This window comes from Coenobita brevimanus, unplaced genomic scaffold, assembly GCF_032717465.1.
Source record: "Coenobita brevimanus isolate Jiangsu-jjx unplaced genomic scaffold, ASM3271746v2 jjx.HiC_scaffold_2551, whole genome shotgun sequence".
Classification (NCBI taxonomy): Eukaryota; Metazoa; Arthropoda; class Malacostraca; order Decapoda; family Coenobitidae; genus Coenobita; species Coenobita brevimanus.
The window spans coordinates 221,558-243,927 of record NW_027643491.1 but is presented as its reverse complement, the minus strand read 5'-3'; the positions used below and the strand labels follow the sequence as shown (position 1 = coordinate 243,927).

Genomic DNA, 22,370 nt, shown 5'->3' with positions numbered 1-22,370 from the left:
AGCCTCCACAAACCCACAACATCCACTACAGTACATGGCAGCACATCCACCCACACCAAGGAACATCAACACCCAGCACACGATACCATACACAAATACTGTCATCTCTCCCCTCTCACCCACCTCAGACCAGCTTCCAGAAGCATATCCACACTCAGATCACTCGCCGCTCCATTCAGTCACTTAAAGACAACACAGCTGCATGCACGGCCTCCTGACATCCACCCTTCTGAATCCTATCTCCCTCGTGAGGACAGGGTCCACTTGGCCAGGTTGAGATATGGGCACCACCCAGCCCTCTTAAGCTACCAGAAGAGGCTGGATGACTCCATCGCTGATGTCTATCCAGCATGCAACACAGCACCCCAAACTAATAAGCACATTATGGAAGACTGCATTGCACACAATCACCTACGCCAACAACATAACATACACTCTTTGAGAGATCTGTGGGAAAGCCCGGTCTCGGCCATGGCCTTCCTAAGGGACTCGGGGCTGTTCGGCCAGACTGCCTAGGGAACAACTACTGTACCACTACTACTACAGTCCAACACACACACACACACACACACACACACACACACACACACACACACACACACACACACACACACACACACACACACACATGCATATTGATTGATAGAATAGATAAATAGATAAACAGACATACATTAACAAACATATATATATATATATGTTTGTTAATGTATATCTGTTTATCTATCTATCTATCTATCTATCTATCTATCTATCTATCTATCTATCTATCTATATATATATATATATGAAAGATGAGTTTTGGGCGAGAATAGAAGCATGTATGGACAAATTTAAGAAGAGCGAAAGAGTACTTTTGATTGGAGACATGAATGGCAAAGTTGGGAATGTACGAGTGGATGGAGTGGTTGGTCAGTGGGGTGTGCCAGCTGAAGTAGATGGGAATGGTAGTGCTTTGGTGGACATCTGTGCTGGTAAGGGGTTGGCAATAGCCAACCCCTACTTTCGACATAAGATGATCCACCGGTATACATAGAGAGTAATGAGGAGGATGGATGGTGAACTTGTTGAACGGAAGGCAATGATAGACTACGTGTGTGTGGATGAGCGAATGAGAAGACAAGTGTTGGATGCAAGAGTGTGGAGAGGGTGGGGGAATGGAGTCTCGGACCATCACTTAGTGATGGCCAAGGTAAAGCTGCAAAGAAAGTGGTTGAGGAGACGAAGGGGAAGACAGGAGGAAACAGCTCCTGTGAGAAGAGTGAAGAATTTGCAGATAGTGCGAAAATGGCAGAGTATAAGAGCATAGTGGAAGAAAGATTGGGAAGGTATGAGCTAGAGCAGAGGGAAGGGGTGGAAGACGTATGTAAGATACGCAGCGTGTGAGGCGGTTTGTGGAGTGAGGAGGAGATGCATGGGTGTGCAAGGGACAGCATGGTGGAATGATGAGGTGAAACGAGCTGTGGAACAAAAGAAGGCATATAGTGAATGGTTAGCGAGTAGAGGTAGGGGAGAAGATGACAGAGAGGAGAGAGAGGTATATGTGAGTAGGAGAAGGGAGGTGAAGGGAGGTGAAGAGAAGGAGAGTAAGAAGAAAGTGGATGAAGAGTCTGGGAGGAATCTGAGTGTGAAATGGAGGGAGAGTAAGAAATTGTTTTGGAAGGAGGTAAAGAAAGTAAGGCAGTGTGAAAGGGGAAATAGAAGGAGAGTGAAAGACAGGAATAATTGATTGTTGGTGGAGAAGAGAGAGAAATTGAGGAGATGGAAGGAGCGCTTTGAGGATGTGTTGAATGTAGAGTGACAGCAGTGCGAGTATAAGTGGTTGAGGAATGGCTGGGAGAAGAAGAGATGAGAGGAGGGAGGACGAGATAAGTAGGACGGAAGTAGTGGAAGCAATGAAGAAGATCAAGTTGGGAAAGGCCCCAGGAATTGATGAAGTGTGTGGTGAAATGCTGAGGTATGGGAGTGAGATTGTTGTGGAATGGATATGCAAGTTGTGTAGATTGGCTTGGGAAGAGAGAAGGATTCCAGAGGACTGGAAATCAGGTATAATTGTTCCTTTATACAAAGGAAAAGGGGAGAGAGAAGTATGTGGTAACCATAGGGGTATTTCCCTTCTTAGTGTGACTGGTAAAATATATGGTAGAATACTCATTGATAGGGTTAGGCATATGACAGAGGAACTAGTTGGAGAAGAACAAGGGGGATTTAGGAAGGGATAAGGGTGTGTAGATCAGATATTTGTTCTACGATGTTTCGTGGAGAAGTATCTAGAGAAGGGAAAGAAAGTGTATGCTGCCTTCATGGACTTGGAGAAAGCTTATGACAGAACAGATAGGCAAGGTATGTGGAAGGTATTAAGAATATATGGAGTGGATGGGAAATTGTTGAATACTGTGAAGAGTATGTACGAAGGAGCTAGGGCTATGGTGCAAGTGGATGGTGAGCTGAGTGAGTTCTTTGATCTCATTGTGGGACTGAAACAGGGTTGTGTGATGTCTCCATGGCTGTTTAATATATACATGGATGGGGTTGTAAAGGAGGTGCAGGGTAGGGCAGTGGATGTGGGGGTGGCTCTAATGAATGAGGGTGAGATTTGGAAGATTTCGGTGTTGCTGTTTGCTGATGATACAGTATTGTTGAGTGAAGATGAATGGGAGTTGCAAGGTTTGGTGAATGAATTTGGGACAGTGTGTAGGAGGAGGAAGCTGAAAGTTAATGTAAACAAAAGTAAAGTTATGGTGTTTGAGAGGAATGAAGTCACAGAATGTACAGTGAGGTTGGATGGTGAGGATATGGAGAGTGTGAGTGCATTCAAGTACTTGGGTAATGTGATGAGAAAGGATTGAACTTTGGGGGATGAAGTGCGTGAAAGGGTATAACAGGGAAGGAAGGTTGTTGGTTCACTGAAAGCAGTGGTGAGAAATAGGGAGATGAGTATGGAAGTTAAGAAGTCACTGCATGATAGTATAGTGATCCCTACCCTGACGTATGGAAGCGAGGCGTGGACCTTGCAAGAGGGGAACAAGTCAAGAGTGAGAGCAGTGGAAATGAGTTACTTGAGAGGAGCATGTGGAGTGACATGGAGGGACAGGTTGACGAACGAGGAAGTGAAGGAACGTTGTGGGGTGGATGTGGATGTGGTTGAGAAGATTAGGAGAAATACACTGAGGTGGTTTGGACATGAGGAGAGAATAGAGAATGAAAGACTAACTAAGAGGGTGCATGTAGGTGAGATGGAGGGAGGGAGAGAGAGGGGTAGACCGAGGATGAGGAGGAGGGATGGAGTTGAGAGGTATATGAGGGAGAGGGGGTGAGTTGGGGGGAGAGTAGTCAAATGGTGGGTGACAGAGCGACTTGGAGGCGTTCTGTCTGCAGCCATCCTTTGCGGGATTAGGGCGTCGGGCTATATATATATATATATATATATATATATATATATATATATATATATATATATATATATATATATATATATATATATATATATCATCAGCAGCAGTTTGATTATCCACTGCAGGACCGGCCTATCCCGACCGAAGTCGGGACAATGCAGCCAATGTATCTCTACCAAGTGGCTTAGGCTGTCTGGTAAAGAATGTATGTAGGGTGAGAAGTGCTTGCAAATGTACTTGTAGTGCTGGAGTGGCTTTGGATGTGTGTGTAGTCTGTGAACCAAGTGTTATCGGCCTGCGGAAGCCGACTGAGTGCAAGCATACTTTATAGTATGCGACACTGGTTCAACCACAGCACCCCTTGTGTCCGCCACTGCAGTACATGTCCGGGTGAACACTCCCAGAGTTCATTACCCTGGCAGGGCGCGAACCCTGGTTCACCCGTGTATGAAACGCACACTCTACCACTGTACCACGGAGTATATATTTATAGATATATAGATAGATAGATAGATATATATATAGATAGATAGATATATATAGATATATAGATATATATATATATATATATATATATATATATATATATATATTTATATTTATATCTATCTATCTATCTATATATATATCTATATTTATCTATCTATATCTATCTATCTCTCTCTCTATCTATCTATCTATCTATCTATCTATCTATCTATCTATATATATATATATATATATATATATATATATATATTTATTTATATAAATATTTATATTTATATTTATATCTATCTATATCTCTATATTTCTGTATATTTATATCTATCTATCTATCTATCTATCTATCTATATCTATCTATCTATCTATCTATCTATCTATCTATCTATATATATATATATTTTTTTTTTTAATAACAGAACGGAGGAAGGAAAAACAAATGAGTAAAACAAAAATAATCCATACACCAGATTACTGGTGTCCTCTGTTCATAAAATATCTGTAACAGTTGGACTTGAACAGTTGTGGGTTGAAATTTGGAGGAAAACAACTCTGGGGAAGCGAGTTCCAGACAGATGCAGTTCCGGGAATGAAAGAATTCTGATAGGCAGAAGTTCTGCAATATGGTTGAGTGACATTCCAGTCATGAGCGCTACCAGATGCCCGTGTAGCACGAGGGAAGGCATGGAGAGGTGGCACCATGGACGCAACTTCGTCTGAGCATTTGCCAAAAAAATATCTGTAAAATAATGCAAGGGAGGCAACATTCCTTCTTACTTGCAGGGGAGGTAGTTTATATGTAATGGCAGGGTTGTTAATGATTCTAACAGCTTTATTCTGAATTTTGTTTAGTTGTCTTAATGCAACCTCTCCACAACCATTCCACAAGGGTGAGCAATATTCAAGCTGAGAGCGCACATGACTCTTATAAATTATAGCTAACTGCTCATCGGCGAAGAAGTTACGTACTCTGTACAATAATCCAAGTTTCTTTGAGGCGGTTTTAGCAAGTGATCTGACATGAGAGGTCCAGCTGAGGGCACTGTTAAGTGAGACACCAAGAATTTCAATACTTTTGGAGATGGGAATATTAGTAGCACTGAAGGTAATGTACGAATCTGGCAATATCTGTCTATTAGTAAACTGTATATATTCAGTTTTACTAGCATTAAAAGAGACAAGGTTGTTTTGTCCCCATTCACTGACTGTAGCTAGATCTTGATTTATGGAGATGGCTGTACTGAGTTGAGAGGTAGAGATATTAGACTTTGTATATATATATATATATATATATATATATATATATATATATATATATATATATATATATATATATATATATATATATATATTCCATAATATATATATATATATATATATATATATATATATATATATATATATATATATATTCCACATAATTTGGCTGTATTCGCTAACAATACATTAGATTTGTTAGAACTGATGCTATGATGTTGCTTGTCTGCACAGTGTACATGGAGTAAGGGGCTATTTCGCTGCCAATCAGGTTTACAATAACCAGTGGTGGTCATGTTGTTTCGATGAAAAATACAAAAAACTGAGGCGTCTGTTTCAATGTTATATAGTGGATCCATATTTAGGAGACTTTGAACTTTGCAAATATGCTGTATATCAATTTTTCCTCAGAAATGCCTACAGGATTACAGAGTTTTGAATTTACAGTCCTGAGTAGTATAAATTGCTATTAGCTATCGATATCCAGCAATATATTGCTAAGGAAGAGATTCTAGGGAGCTTCCTTACCCAACGAGAATGGGGACCTTGGTTATCACAATGCACCCTTGCAATTCACAGGCAATCCTTCAGCAGACTTCAGTGACAGAGCTCTGAAAATATCCTGTTGAAGTGGCCAGGTTCCTTAATTTCACCATATTCCGTGCAGGTCCTGTGCTACTCAGTTTGTGGTTCCAAAAAATGGAGGAGGAGGAAGAGGAAATGATGAAGAAAAGTAGGAGGAGGAGGAGAAGAAGACAAAAAAAGAAGCGAGATTAGAAGAAGAATAAAAGGAAAGAAGGAGAAGAAGAAGAGAAAAGCTGGAAAAGATGAAGAAGAAGAAATAAAAAGGACCCTCCCTTTACAAATCCACATCCTTGTATTGTGATTAACCCTCTGGTGTTTAAGGGTCCAATGCAAATTTCAACTGCTCATTACCATTTGACGCAGGCTGATTCTGTGCCCATTTCAAATGCTCGTTACCATTCGATGCTAGTGGCATCGAGCGAAACGGTCCCTGCTTTTTTATGGAATGATTTCTGGGTAAGAACAAAGCACTACTTGTGTTCCTCCACCGCGCTCAACTCACTCCACGCCCAGCGTCGCCCCACTGTCCCAGTCAGTGTGTTAAGAGCCTTGCTCAAGTGTAAGATTATTTCCTTTCACGTTCCGTATAATCGGCCCTAATTGGCCTACAGTAATTCTTTATACACCAAAATGTAGCCAAGTAAATTCGCAATAACTTTTTCTCAGTAACATATACCATAAAAATTATATTTCTATGAGAAAAAAATAAAAAAAAAACTGAAAAAAAATAAATTAAGGCTTAATTTACATTCGGCTGATCTTTTTTACAGCACCATAAGCCAGTACATTTATTTAGCATTACTATAAAAAACAAAATATCGAACCATCAGTAAGGGTGTGAGGATAATTTGTTTATGCTCAGGAATAGCGCGCTGACAAGGGGAGGTCTCTCAGTGTGTGGCCTTGGGTGCTGAGGCCCGCCTCCCGAGTACTCGCTCGTGGTAGGACACAGCTTGCATTAAATGGTAACGAGAGGGTTAAAAACGAAGATCTAAACAAAGAAAAAAAAAATAGGCATGGAACTTGCCATCTAGCTGGAAGGAATGAGTGAGTAGGCAAGGAAGAGGTAGGCAATAAAGATGTGAATTTCAAGGGTAGTGAGAAGGCTTCAGAACTATTGGCGGGAATAGTACACTAACACGCTAAATCCACAGGATGGGAAATTCCGCAAAATTAGCCTGTTTATGTTTCACTGTTTACTGTTAAGCTGATATGCCGGTTTTCCCCAGGTTGCAGAGGAAAAGGTTGTGATGTATTTATTGCAACACAAACCTGCTTTAGCTCTGTATTTTAATGTGGCTTTGTTGACCTTTTGACAGTCCTTCATCATCTATGTCATGCACTACTTATCAAGATCCTCTTGAATGAGACTGATGGAACTGTCGCCGTTAACTACATAAATAGACCACAGGGGAATGCCTAGCTATAATAGACATAATACATGGCTAAGTAAGAGGTGCTGTGAAGTCCCTATGCCACCTAGAAGTCAGCTATTATAGTGAGACCTTCCTGTAATTGGCTGAGAAAATACAAGCTCAAATCTCGCTGTATCTTGCAGATTTTCGGTGGGAGTAGGATCGTCCATACTTGTGACTGGTGGAAGGAGCTATATGACTGAAATTGCCAGCACCAACATCCGTGGTCTCGCGCTCGCATTCTTGGATGTGATGATAGGCCTTGGGTTCATGATGGTGGCTGGGCTGGGCATGGTTCTTCCCTGGTATCACATCAGCTTCGTCAACATCGGTGTTGTGGCCTTGTTCTGTGCTGGACTCCTGTTTGTCTTCCCAGACAGCCCGAATTACCTTGCCATCCATGGAAAGGAGGCTGAAGCTTTGTCAGTCCTTCGGCATCTGAGACCTTCCAGTGACAATGTGCATGAGGAGCTGAATCATCTGAAGAATCTAAATCAGCAGCAGGATGGCAGTTCAAGATGGGCTGCTCTCCTGACAGGCGAAATCATTAAAAGACAGGTGGTTATATGTGGCCTACACGTCATTGCTGCATTTGTAGGCGTCCAGGTGATAAACGTGAACGTGATGAGAATGATGGTAAGCTCCGGAGTGACGCTGGACGCCAACCTGAGTTTGTTCTTAGTAATGTCAGTGTTCCTGTGTGGAAGTCTGGCCATGACTGCACTGGTGGACCGACTGGGCCGCCGTTGGTGCCTCATCATCTCTCTGGTGGTGATGCTGCTGGCTTATACTATGCTGGGGACCATGACATACTTGATTCCACAGCCAGTCCATATGCAGCTTAACACCATCATGCCACAAGCTAACATTTCACACACTGTCTATGGAACCAATACCAGGCAAGTTGAACTTTATCAGGTAAAATCACATCGGTAGGGAGGCGGCCTGCAGTCCTAATGGACCCAGGTTCGAATCCTGGCTGGGGCAGGGAACAGTTTAGGATTGAATTTCTTGAAAATCAGACTTTTCTGATCTACCAGATGACCCGGCGACACGTCATAAAAGTACCCCCGCCAATATCATCACACCAGTCCTGTATGAGACAGCCTTAGCATGTATTCAATATGGATGGTGGGTATTAGCGCCGAAGTGGTGACATGTGGAGACATAAGAGGACTACTGGGCCCCAAGGAGCACTATAAGGACTTGGGAATAGGCCCTGAAGCCTTTGCCCAGAGCCGGACACGAAAAAAAAAAAAAGACACTTTTTTTTTTTTTTTCTTTGTCTCCTTTCGTTTACACCAGGTTTTTCTTTAGTTTCTTGCTGGCCAGAGCACTGACTTTTTTAATGTCGAGGACAAACTTTGCCTGTTTCACCTCTTCTGCTCGTCCCTTTTTTTTTTTTTTTTTGGCTAATACTCCTAATCTGAGAGAAACTTGATATGTTTCTCTGCCTAACATTCCTAATAATCTAACTCATCTACTCATCACTTTCTTCCTTTGACTAATGCTCCTTAACTGAGAGAGGCCTATTATATCTATTTCCCTAATTCTTCGCATCTTCTACATACACTTCCCTCTGCTGCTGTTATTCCTATGCTGGGAGAGGCTTGGTATTTTTCTCTGCCCATACACCTACCCAGAGCGTGCAGCAGACACAGTGGAATAATAGGCTAACTTTTGCCCTTGTCTGTAGTTCCAGGCCCCATATTCTCGTCAGATAGGAAGTTCCCCAATATCTTTTCCTTAGCTATTTGTTTTGCTTATTTTGTCTTGCTGTCATGGTTTATGTAAAATCTCCTGTTACCCCCTCACTTTACATACACAACGTTCAAAAGGATATTAACCAGTCATCTAATAAGAAATAGCTTACGAAGAGGTGTTATGGAGCTTCCTTAACCGACGAGAATACTGACCCCTGTACAAAGTAAATTATCCCTTCAATCTGACAGCCTAATTTTACAAGTCAGCTGCTATTTCCAAATTATTTTAATTTGGGAGACACATTATGTGGTGAGGGTATGTATGAACCTCCTGCCCACCCAAACATGAAACGTGGTAGTAGTTTACACCCAAGACCGTCCTCCTCGAACAGCTGCTTAGGGGTGTGTGGAGTATACGTATGTACAGTGGCCTCCACTTCCAAGTACTACAGGGGCTGGTGGGTTTGGGGTCGTGTGTGACACCAGCAGAATTCTTTAAGTCTCATACCTCATCTTGTCGGTCAAGGAAGCTCCCTAGCACCTCTTCCTCTGTGATTTATTTTTGGATATGGCTGGTTAATATCTTTTTGTACGTTATTTATGGAGACAGTGGTAATATTGGAAGGATTTATGCAACGCAGAAAAAGTGTGAATGTCGATGTGAGAGAAAGCATTAGGAGAAGTACATTGTGGTGGTCTGGCCATGTGGAGAGGATGGAGAGCAAGAGATTATTGAGGACAGCGTGAGTGAGGTGGAGGGGGGAGAGGGAGGGGGAGACCGAGGATGAGTTCCAGAGATGGAATGGATAGGTATATGAGAGAGAGGGGTGTGAGCTGACGGGAGGGGAGCGAAATGGCAGGGGACAGGGCGAATTGGAGGCGATTTGTTTGTGGCCACCCCTGACTGGATTATGGCATCTGGCTGTAGGTAGACAGATAGATAGATAGAAGATCTAAATTTATCTAACAGTTGCAACCGCCAGACGAATTTGACTTAGGAGAGGTATCAAGTAGTGAAGATATTCATGAACGCCAGAATCTAACCTTTTCATTTCTAGGGAAAAAATATATGCAAAGCTAAATAACATTAACTGAAGATACAAAAAAAAAAAATTAAGTCAGTCGATGGAAGGAACTCCGTCAGTTGTAAATTATTGGGATGAAGCTCAAACCTCCACAAAATTTCTAAGAGATTTAAGCAGACATGAAAATATAGAAATAGTTTATGATTAAGACGCACCTCCTTGGACGGTTGTATGCGGGTGTGTGGGCTATGCCTTCCCTTCCAGACACATGGACCCGTATTCTCGTTGGTTAAGGAAGCTCCCTAACACCTTTTCCTAAGAGGTTTATTTTACTTAGTACACCTTGCTGTCCGATTCTGTGATAGATAATCCCTTGTAACATCACCATACTCTGCATAAATAACGTACAGAAGGCTATTAACCAGCCATATCCACAATCAAATAGCTAAGGATGAGGTGCTACGGAGCGTCTTTGTCCGACGGACTTGGCAGAAAAGATGATAATTTTTCCTCCTAAGTTACCTGGCACACCCGACAGGCACTGATTTAAGGTTTCTTCTCTTCCTTGCTTTCCCTGACACAACCCCGAGCCCTCTCTTTCTCTGTGGATTATTTTTCCGCCAAAATGGGCAGAAAAAAAATATTTTTCCCACCTGGCACACTCGACAGGCACTACTCTAAGCCTCCTTCTCTTCCTTGCTCTCCTTGACACAGCCTCGGGCTCCCTCTCTCTGCGTGGCCGTGGCTGGCGCTGGTCTGCTTCATGTTGCTGGCCTTCAGTTGCAACTTCGGCATCGGTTCAGTGATCTATCATGTGACCTCCGAATATTTCCCCACCAGCATCAGGCCACAGGTAGGGGTGTATTGCTTTGCTCTCTCTCTCTCTCTCTCTCTCTCTCTCTCTCTGTCTCTTTGTGTGTGTGTGTGTGTGTGTGTGTGTGTGTGTGTGTGTGTCAGTACTAGCGTTGGAAGGAAAATCAAACAATTGATATTCAATTTCAGTCAAATTATATAAAAGGATTGGGAATAAATAAAAGATAACGCGATTCCATTTTCATAACAACGGGTCAAACCCCAATGTCATATATTCCTTAGCACCTCTTCCTCAGCGATTTATTTTTTCATATGGCTGGTTAGTATTCTTTTGTACGTTATGTATGCCCAGTATGGAGACATCAGAAGGATTTAGTTCACACAGAATAAAACAGGTATAATAAGCAAATTAAATCGCTTAGGGAATGGTGTCTGGAAGCTTCCTTAACTTATCAAAATACTGGCCAAGGTCACAGGGCACTAGGTCTTATTCTCGTCGGAATAAGGAAGCTCCCTAGCAACATTTCCTAGGCGATTCAGTTACTTATAACACGTTTTCTTGTTCGGTAAATCCTTCAAACATCACCATACTCTGCATAAATAACGTACGAAAGGATATTAACCAGCCATACCCAAAAATAAAACGCTAAGGAAGAGGTGTTAGGGAGCTTCTTAAGTTCCTCAGTTAACAAGTACTGTACAGGAGATTGCATTGCAGCCGTTGAGGTCCACAGCAGGGCCGGCCTATCCCTACCGGAGCAGGGACGATACAGCCAATGTATTTCTACTCAGTGGCTTAGCCTGTCTGATAGAGATTGTATGCAGGATGAGAAGTGCTTGTGAGTGTGATTGTCGTGTTGTAGTGACTTTGGATCTGTGTGTAGTCTGTGAACCAAGTGTAATCGGCCTACCTTAAGCCGACTAGGTGCAAGTATACTAGCATGCGACACTGGTTGAACCACAGCACCCATATGTCCGCCAAAGAAGTAAGTGGCAAGTTGAAAGTTTCCCAAAGTTTTTACAACTCTGGCGGTAGGCGGACCCGCGTCCACCAGTGTGCGAGATGCACACTCTGCCACTGTACCACAGAGGCTCCATATATAGATAGATAGATAGACAGATAGATACTTAGATAGATAGACAGATATAGACAGATAGATAGATAGGTAGATAGATAGATATATAATGTTTTTAATATTATTATATACCGTATGTATATTGTTACGGAACAGAGAAAGATAATGTACACTTTAAGTGAGAATACGAAGAGTCACTACTGTCCCGTAAAGTTCCAGGTTCAAAACAAAAGAGTTAGGTAAAATTACAAGTTAAAGTTTAATGCACAAACTAACAACAAAACAGTCAGGACTCATAAGGATAATGTAATGGCAAATAAACAGGTTAAATATATGGTTAACTGCAATAGCCTCTATTAACACGAAATTAGCAAGAGTAAATTTATCTAAGTCAGCCCTGATAAAATGAGATACCAGATAATACTCAGTGAATGCCAGATAAATAATTACAGATACAAACTATTATCAAAAATGACTGACATAAAGAACCCTACACAAATTACAAAAACTTCACTAGGCCTACAAATTAAACTTATGCTATACAGTACAAGAAAAAAATGCAACAACAGTTATACTCAAATTACACACAGCTGCTAGATGGTTGGAGACTTCTTGAGCACTCACAATAATAATATCTGTACAGGGGAGGACAGAGATGTGAACAAAATGAGGAGCAGATCTAAGTGGCAATGATGCAGAGACTGAGCTCATTATATAGGGGCCAGCAGAGCCTGATACAACTTGTAATAAGGACGCGCAAATGAAGCGATGGGGACAAACGGTCGACAATCCCGCACTGAATAACAGAAAGGACGACTTACTCTACTATAACGGTAGAAGGGGGGACTGAGGCAGAACACGCTCGTGATCAAACATGCAGCATACTGTGCGTTAAAATTACACAAAGGATGATGAAATCATAGGCTATGTAACACCTCCCCACAAAGAAAAAAGAAATTTACAAAGGAAATTTCTTATTACTCTAAAACAATCTGTCTAAAGTCTAGATAAGCAATCTGCAATAACATTTTCTTTCCCCTTGACATGTTGTATGTCTAATGAATACTCCTGAAGAAGTAGACTCCATCTTGTCAATCTCTGATTTTATCTTTAAACTTACTAAGGAATTTCAGTGGGTTGTGATCGGTATAAATGACTATGGGGTCAAAACCAGAACACAAATAAAATGAAAACTGCTGTAAACCCAAAATCAAGGCCAAAAGCTCTTTCTCAATAGTGGAGTAGTTCTTTTGAGGTGGAGTGAACTTCTTACTGTAATAAGATACAGGATGTTCAATACCCTGATCATCCTCTTGCAGCAAAACAGCCCCAGCTCCTGTATCACTTGCATCAACAGCCATCTTAAAAGGCTTAGCAAAATTTGGAGTAGCGAGCACTGGCTGACTTAATAGAATAGCTTTAAGTTTGTTGAAAAAGGATTCACAGTTATCGGTCCAGACAAATTTAACTCCCTTTTTCAGTAGGTCTGTAAGTGGTGATACAAGAATAGAAAAGTTAAGAACAAATCTCCTGTAATAACCTACCATTCCCAAAAATCTTTGTAGCTCTTTCCTACTTTTAGGTCTGGGAAGATCACTTATAACCTGAACCTTAGCTCCTGGTGGTCACAACATGTCCATCACCAATTACATACCCAAGGTACTGAACTTTAGCTTGACCAAACTCACACTTTGATAAATTAGCTACAAGATTAGCCTGAACTAAACGGTCAAGAAATTTACTGACACGGCATAGATGATCTTTCCAGTTGTCACTGAAGATTAATACATCATCAATATAAACAACACACCCTGCCAAACCCTCTGTTACAACATTCATGAGCTTCTGAAATGTGGCTGGTGCATTCTTCATACCATACGGCATTACAGAACATGCAAAAGCCTTTCCCTAGTGTTACAAAACATGAGATCTCCCTAGCACGTTCAGTCATAGGTACTTGCCAGTATCCCTTTAACAAATCAAACTTACTTATGTACCTAGCCTTTCCGATCTTGTCTATGCAATCTTCTACACGAGGGAGAGGGTAAGTGTCTGTTTTAGTTATCTGATTAACACGTCTGTAGTCGATGCAAAAGCCTCTGTGACCCACCTGGCTTAGGGACTAGAGTGACAGGAGAACTCCACTCGCTCTGACAGGGCTCAATCATCTTGTGGTCCAACAGGTAGCCAAGCTCCTTCTGGATGAGAGGAACTTTCACTGGGTTCACACGGTAAGGAGGCAGTTTAATTGGCTTTGCGTCTCCAACCTCGACATCATGCATCAACACAGTGGTTCTTCCTGGAGTAGCACGGAACACTATCGGGTACTCCTGCAGTAATGCCGAAAACTCCTGCCTTTCCTTGGGAGGTAGATGAGAAAGCTTAGTCTGGAGATCATTCATGATATCAGGATTCTTCCCCAAACTATCACTCAGGCTCATACTGCATGGGAGAGCTTCACTTGCAGACTCGGGTGGAACAGCTACAGTGCAGACTGGATTATTTTCGTCCCGCTTGTGATATAACTTTAGCATGTTGATGTGACATAGTTGCTTGCTCTTTCTACGATCTGGTGTGGCGATGACATAGCTGACATCACTGAGTTTCTTCTCCACGAAATAAGGACCACTAAACTTGGCTTGAAGAGGTTGCCCATGCACTGGTAGCAGAATCAAAACCTGATCTCCTGGCTGAAAGTGGCGTAACCTGGGACTTCTTATCATACCAAGTCTTCATCTTCTCCTGAGCAGCTCCTAAATTCTCTCTCGCCAGCTGTAAAGCAGTGGACAGCCGTTCTTTGAACTTCATCACATACTCCAGCAGGTTGACGTCATCTTCCTCCGACAGCCAGCATTCCTTGAGTAGCTTAAGGGGTCCTCTTACTTCATGGCCAAACAGTAGTTCAAAGGGTGAGAAGCCCAGTGATTCATTTGGAGATTCTCTTGCAGCAAATACAACGAATGGAAGACCTTTATCCCAGTCTTTCTGATGTTCCAAACAGTATTTCTTGAGCATCGATTTGAGTGTTTGATGATATCTCTCCAACGCTCCTTGGGTCTGGGGATGGTAAGCTGAAGACGTGATCTGAGTGATGCCCAACTCTTTCAGAGACTGCTTGAAAACATTTGACATGAAATTACTTCCCCGGTCGGACTGTACCTCCTTGGGCAGACCAAACTTTGTGAAGAACCCTAGCATTTCCTTAACCACGTTCTTTGCTGAGATGTTTCTAAGTGGAATGGCTTCAGGATAACGAGTAGCCATATCAATCATGGTCAACACATAAGAAAATCCTGAAGAAGTCTTAGGAAGAGGGCCCACAATATCCACCAACACACGGGTGAAAGGAGCCTCAAAAGGAGGAATGGGAACTAGAGGTGCAACCTTTTCGGTCTGATTACACTTTCCCACAACTTGACAGGTGTGACAAGACTTACAATACCAGGAAACATCCCTGAAGATACCTGGCCAGTAGAAGTGTTTCAAAATGCGTGCCACAGTCTTCCTCACTCCAAGGTGTCCTGCCAAACTGGAATCATGAGCCACTCTAATGATATCCTGCCTACAAACACGAGGGATGACAACTTGATGTACAACCTCCCATTCACAGTCTGCTGATGCTGTTGGGGGTCTCCACTTCCTCATAAGTACTCCTGACTTTACATAATAACAAGTAGAAGCACCGGCTGACTCTTCTTCACTGTAAGCAGAGTTAGCTAGACCTTTCAACTCAGGGTCAGCAACCTGCAACTCAACCAACTTTTGGAGAGACAAATTATCAACACTACGGGGTACTGCCTCATCTGGTGAGTGGTCCAAATTAGCAAGAAAAGTGTCAGCTAGGATAACATCATCATCATCATTATCCTCTAAATCACCAGTAACTTTAGACTTAGCCCTAGTGACAGCACATGCAGGGAACACATCAGGGACATCACAATCCTGGGACGCAGCCACTGGCCCACTAGACAACTGAGGAGCTGGACACACTTGACCTCCACCAATATCATTTCCAAGTAAGAAAGTTACACCTGACATTGGGAGTGTCTCAACCAACCCAACCATAACGGAACCATTAACAAAACCAGACTCTAAATTCACTCTGCACAGAGGGACAGAGAAGTAATTATTTCCTACACCTTGTAAGATTACAGTTTCATCAGAGGAATTAACATTAGAGCCTAGAACACTGGTCAGCATAAGGGATTGGCAAGCACCTGTATCACGATATATTTGAACTGATTTCCTGTCATTACTGTCCAGAGGACTGACAAAACCATCAGACAGGAAATTAGCACATGAACTCTTGAGAGTGTCACCCACGTTACTGCTCAAAGAGGAGCTCCATCATGAGAATTTAAGTTACCCCTCAAAGCAGGTTCAGTTAACTCAGTTAAAGAATTCTGGGAACTCTCAAGAGTGGACACTAGACCAATTGACTGATTATTTAAAGACTCCTTTTTGTTCACATCACGCTGTCTCCTGAAACATCTCTCCGTAGTATGACCAAGCTTACTACAATAAGTACATTTACTTTTCTGAAATCTAGAGGTGAAGCTGGTATTTACTTCCTGAGAAACATCATCTTTATTCTCTTTCCTGTTACCTGTACTCTGAGTAGAGGCAACGTACTTACTCTCAGCTTTCCCTTTTTCTTTAGAATATCTCTTGTGAGTGAGAACATACTCATCAGCTAAAACTGCAGCATCAGACAAATTATCTATTCTTTTCTCATCAAGATATAGGCTCACATCTTTATAAATACACCTTTTGAAATCCTCCAGCAAAATCATCTGCTTAAATTTACCAAAATCAGAATCCACATTCTTAGAATTTAACCACTGCTCCAACAAATCTTCTTTGATTTTTGCATACTCAACATGGGATTGCTTATCTTGCTTGTAAGTTGTCCTAAATTTTACTCTATAGGCTTCAGGAAGAAGCTCATAGGCCTTAAGAATCAAGCTCTTAACTACATCATAATTATCAGACTGATCCTGAGGCAAAGATGCATAAGTTACTTGAGCTTTACCGGTGAGAACAGTTTGAAGGAGTACTGGCCAATACTCCTTAGGCCAATTAAAACCTGTAGCTACCCTCTCAAACAACTGAAAATACTTTGTTAAATCAGATTCATTAAAAGGAGGGACAAGTTTAACATTTTTAGCCACATCAAAATCATCAGAGCTAGATGATCCAGTTCCACCTTGTTTCATGCGATACTCATGGTCTGCCTGAATCCTGGCAAGTTCAATTTGTGCCTGAGCCTGTACCTGTGCCTCTTCAATACGAGCATTTGCTTCCTTAACACGAGACTCCGCCTCCTTAGCCTTAGCCTCCTGCAGAGCTAGCTGTAACTTAGCTAATTCAATCTGCGTTTGCTCATTTGGAGGAGTTACATTAAACAAGCTTTTATTAATCATGCCAACAATTTGATCTTTAGAATGATGAGAGTGAACTGCAATTCCCAATTGTTGAGCAACAAGCTTAAGTTCATTCTTTGTTCTGTTTTCTATATCACACACTGTTTGCACATTTGACAAAAAATCTTTGGCTTCATCAAGTGTAGAAATAGTAGCCATCATGAATATATCACAGTCACAAAATATCAAACAATATCCTTATGATAATATCCTGAATATCCTGATATGAGGTCGCCAAATTTATGTTACGGAACAGAGAAAGATAATGTACACTTTAAGTGAGAATACGAAGAGTCACTACTGTCCCGTAAAGTTCCAGGTTCAAAACAAAAGAGTTAGGTAAAATTACAAGTTAAAGTTTAATGCACAAACTAACAACAAAACAGTCAGGACTCATAAGGATAATGTAATGGCAAATAAACAGGTTAAATATATGGTTAACTGCAATAGCCTCTATTAACACGAAATTAGCAAGAGTAAATTTATCTAAGTCAGCCCTGATAAAATGAGATACCAGATAATACTCAGTGAATGCCAGATAAATAATTACAGATACAAACTATTATCAAAAATGACTGACATAAAGAACCCTACACAAATTACAAAAACTTCACTAGGCCTACAAATTAAACTTATGCTATACAGTACAAGAAAAAATGCAACAACAGTTATACTCAAATTACACACAGCTGCTAGATGGTTGGAGACTTCTTGAGCACTCACAATAATAATATCTGTACAGGGGAGGACAGAGATGTGAACAAAATGAGGAGCAGATCTAAGTGGCAATGATGCAGAGACTGAGCTCATTATATAGGGGCCAGCAGAGCCTGATACAACTTGTAATAAGGACGCGCAAATGAAGCGATGGGGACAAACGGTCGACAATCCCGCACTGAATAACAGAAAGGACGACTTACTCTACTATAACAGGTAGAAGGGGGGACTGAGGCAGAACACGCTCGTGATCAAACATGCAGCATACTGTGCGTTAAAAAATTACACAAAGGATGATGAAATCATAGGCTATGTAACAATATATATATATATATATATATATATATATATATATATATATATATATATATATATATATATATATACTGTATATAGACAGATAGATAGATAGGTAGATAGATAGGTAGATGTATGTTTTTCATATTATTATTATTATTTATATTAAGGAGTGACTTTCGAAATGGCTGGCCTTCTTATGGACTTTATTAACTCCCTCTCCGACACACGCCTGTTTTTAAGGCAAGGGCCCGTTTTCACGACTTCCTAGCATCTCTTAATTAACGATTTATTTTCTAAACTACTCACTAACAACCTCTTTTTGTTTTTTATATCTTTTGAACATCAACATAGATTGCACGAATGACATACATGAACAGAGTAACGGAGCAGAATTAGAAATAAATAGGTAAGGAAGAGGTAGCAGAATACCGGCCAATAAATCACTTCCCACAGTAAGGATGCATCAGTATTACTTCATTGGTAACCGTCAGTGATGTGTAGTTTCTTCCTCTTCCTCTTCTTCTTCACTTGCTCCTCGTCCTCCTTTTCTTTTTCTCTTCTTTTATGTCCTCCTCCGCTTCTCCCTTTTCTCCTCCCCCTCCTCCTCCTCCTCCTCCTCCTCCTCCTCCTCCTTCCTCTTCTTCTTCTTCTCCTGCTCCTCCTTAATACTTTACCAAGCTGGGCAGAAAAATGGCAAATGAAATTCAACAAAGAAAAATGTAAAGTACTTCATATTGGAAGTAACAACGTCCATGCGAAGTACAAAATGAACAATATTCAGCTATCAAGTACAGACAATGAAAAGGATCTTGGTGTGATAATATCAAATGACCTAAAACCAAGCAAGCAGTGTACCGATGAGGTTCAAATTGCAGACAAGCTGGTGGGTTTTATTGGAAGAACGTTTGAGTAAAATCGGAAAAAGTCATACTTGCCTTGTACAACTCGCTAGTGCGTCCCCATCTTGAGTATTGTGTGCAATTCTGGTCTCCGTACTACAGAAAGGACATTGAAAAATTAGAGAAAATTCAGCGAAGAATCACAAAAATGATACCACGACTTAGTAACAAACCATATGAGGAAAGCCTTGAAGAACTTAAATTATTTAGCCTAAAGAAGCGCAGGTTAAGAGGGGACCTTATTGAAGTTTTCAAAATCATGAAGGGATATGACAACTTAGACATGAATAAATATTTTGATATAGACCGGTCGAGTCAAACCAGAAGTAATGGCTGCAAAATAATGGGAAAGCGTTTCCAATCCCATGAAGCAAAACACTCCTTCTTTAACAGAATTTTAAATATCTGGAACAGATTACCCTCAGATACTGTGAACAGTATCTCAACTGAGACATTCAAAAACAAAATAGACAAGTATTTGCATGAGAATCCTCAGCTGACTCTTTTTCTGTCCTAATAACTTGCTTTTATAGTTATGTGTAAGTTCATTCCCCTTTTGTCTACAAGACACCCCATAAACAACGTACCTGTACATTGTGTCGCGCCACGTCATTATACATTTTTCGATTTACTCATTACAAATGAGGTAATATACAGTAAGCACAGATTAGGATCTGCACAGATAGCCCTGATTTAACGGTCACTACTCTTACTTTCGACCTGTGATGGGATGTGGATCACTGAGGGTCCCTGTTAGTCAAGTGACCACCATCGGGATTTTTTTAATGTACCAGGGGTCACTGCTTCAGGATGAAACTTGTGTACTTGTCCCACATGGGAGAGTTCCTTGTCTCAGTGGAATGAACGGAGCTAAGGCTTGATTGACTGCTGCCTACCTTAAAAGCGCCAGGCAAGGCTGCCGCACCACCTCTGAACATCCACACTGTGCAGTGTGAAGTTTCCACGTTATGTCCACAGACTTCCCATTAACTCATTGTCTATCTATCTATCTATCTATTGCCAGACGCCTCAATCCCGTTTGGGGTGGCCACAAACAAATCGCCTCCAAGTCGCCCTGTCCCCAGCCATTTCACTGTCCTGCTCCCAAATCACACACCCCTCTCTCATATACCTCTCCACCCCATCCCTCCATCTCATTCTCGGCCTCCCCCTCCCTCTTACCCCCTCCACCTCACTCACATACTCTCTCTTCGTCAGTCTTTCACCCTCCATCCTCTCCACATGGCCAAACCACCTCAGTGTGTTCCTCATAACGCTTCCTATCACATCCACATCCACACCACAGCGCTCCTTTATATCCTCATTCGTCAGCCTGTCTCTCCATGTGACTCCACAGGCTCCTCTTAAATAACTCATTTCCACTGCTCTTACTCTTGACTTGTGTCCTTCCAACAACGTCCAAACTTCACTTCCATATGTTAGAGTTGGTATCACAATACTGTCATGTAGTAACTTTTTCACTTCCATGCTCATTTCCCTGTTTCCTATCACTGCTTTCAAAGAACCAGCAACCTTTCTTCCCTGCTGTACCCTTTCAAGCACTTCACCCTCAAACCCTCCATCCTTACTCATCACACTACCCAAGTACTTAAATGTACTCACATTTTCCAATTCCTCACCATCCAACCTCGCTGTACATTCACTGACTTCACCTCTCTCAAAGACCATCACTTTACTCTTCCCTACATTCACCTTTAGATTCCGTCTCTTACACACTCTCCCAAACTCATCCACCAAGCCTTGTGGCTCCCCTTCGTCTTCACTCAACAACACAGTATCATCTGCAAACAACAGTACAGGGAGTTTCCAAACACTATCCTCTATCACCAGGGCCACTCCAACATCCACTACCCTACCTTGTACCTCTTTTATTACCCCATCCATGTACAGATTGAACAACCATGGAGACATGACACATCCCTGTTTCAACCCAACTTTCAAAGAGAAAAAATCACTTTGTTCACCATCCACACGCACTGCAGCCTTCGCACCATCGTACATATTCTTCACAGCATTCAACAACTTCCCATCTACTCCATATATTCTTAACACTTTCCACAATCCTTGTCTATCCACCCTGTCATATGCTTTCTCCAAATCCATGAAAGCTCATTATACCGGTTTATAATGTCATGCGCTAACTATTAGTTTATTTGATTACTTTCTCTTTCTGGTTACTCAATCGGGTAGCTTATAGACAAAGTATTATAGAATGTGACTTCTCCTTTGCAGTATTTCCTATGAAATTTCCGTGTCAGTTTTTCCATGCTGCACGGTAGTTTTGCTCACTTTTTCCTGCAGGGTTTTGGGGTGGGAGAAGCCTTCTTCCTTTACTATCCTTATCCTTCAGCACGTAGAGTTAGATCTTGTAGTCAAAGTTTTCTTTGTAACAAGCAGCCTCGAAAGGACCATAAGGTCTGTTGCTGTTTGCTTTCCTATATAATCCTATGTAATCCTCCTCCTCCTCCTCCTCCTTCTCCTCCTCCTCCTAATCCTAATCCTAATCCTTCTTCTTCTTCTTCTTCTTCTTCTTCTTCTTCTCCTCCTCCTCCTCCTCCTCCTCCTCCTCCTCCTCCTTCTCCTCCTAATCCTCCTCCTCTTCCTAATCCTAATCCTAATCCTTCTCTTCCTGCTCTCCCTAATCCTAATCCTAATCCTAATCCTTCTCTTCTACTCCTCCTCCTCCTCCTAATCCTAATCCTAATCCTCCTCCTCCTGCCAACAGGCGTCCAGTGTGTGCACCACAGTCAGCAGTGTGGTAAACTTCCTAAGCATACAGCTCTACACAACCATGGTAGACGGCTTAACACAGGCCGGCCTCTTCTTCACCTACGCAGCCGTCTGTATCATAGGAATATTTTACATCAGGAAAACCCTTCGCGAGACCGGGAGACACTACGTGGGATAAATCGCTAAGAAAGAGGTGTTAGGGAACCTCCTTATCCGACGAGAATACAAGCCACTTAGGAGGCCCCCCTAGCGCCTTTCCCTCAGCGATTTGTTTGGGGATACGGCTAGTGAATATAAATTTGTTCGATATGCTGAGTATGGCGGTATTTGAATGAGATATTGACTCGTGTTCCAGCCACTTAAGGAGGTCCCCTAACACCTCTTCCTAAGCGATTTATTATGGGATACGGCTAGCTCATATCAGTTTGTACGTTATCTATGCTCAGTATGACGATGTTTGAAGGATTTTTATAACTCAGAATAGGACAGTAAGGTGTAATAAGCAAAATAAATCTCGTAGGAAAAGG

The 22,370-nt window shown here is 41.7% G+C and overlaps 1 protein-coding gene across 1 annotated transcript in view; it reads left to right on the top strand.

The window, feature by feature from the left end:
* Window positions 1-22,021, top strand: part of LOC145389855 (facilitated trehalose transporter Tret1-like) — a 32,953-nt gene extending 10,932 nt beyond the window's left edge. The window contains exons 4-6 of the mRNA XM_080264988.1: window positions 7,280-8,035; window positions 10,579-10,717; window positions 21,839-22,021. Of these exons, the coding sequence (XP_080121114.1) occupies window positions 7,280-8,035; window positions 10,579-10,717; window positions 21,839-22,021 (1,078 nt within the window). The remainder of the gene's footprint in view (window positions 1-7,279; window positions 8,036-10,578; window positions 10,718-21,838) is intronic.
* The last annotated feature ends 349 nt before the right edge of the window (window positions 22,022-22,370 follow it).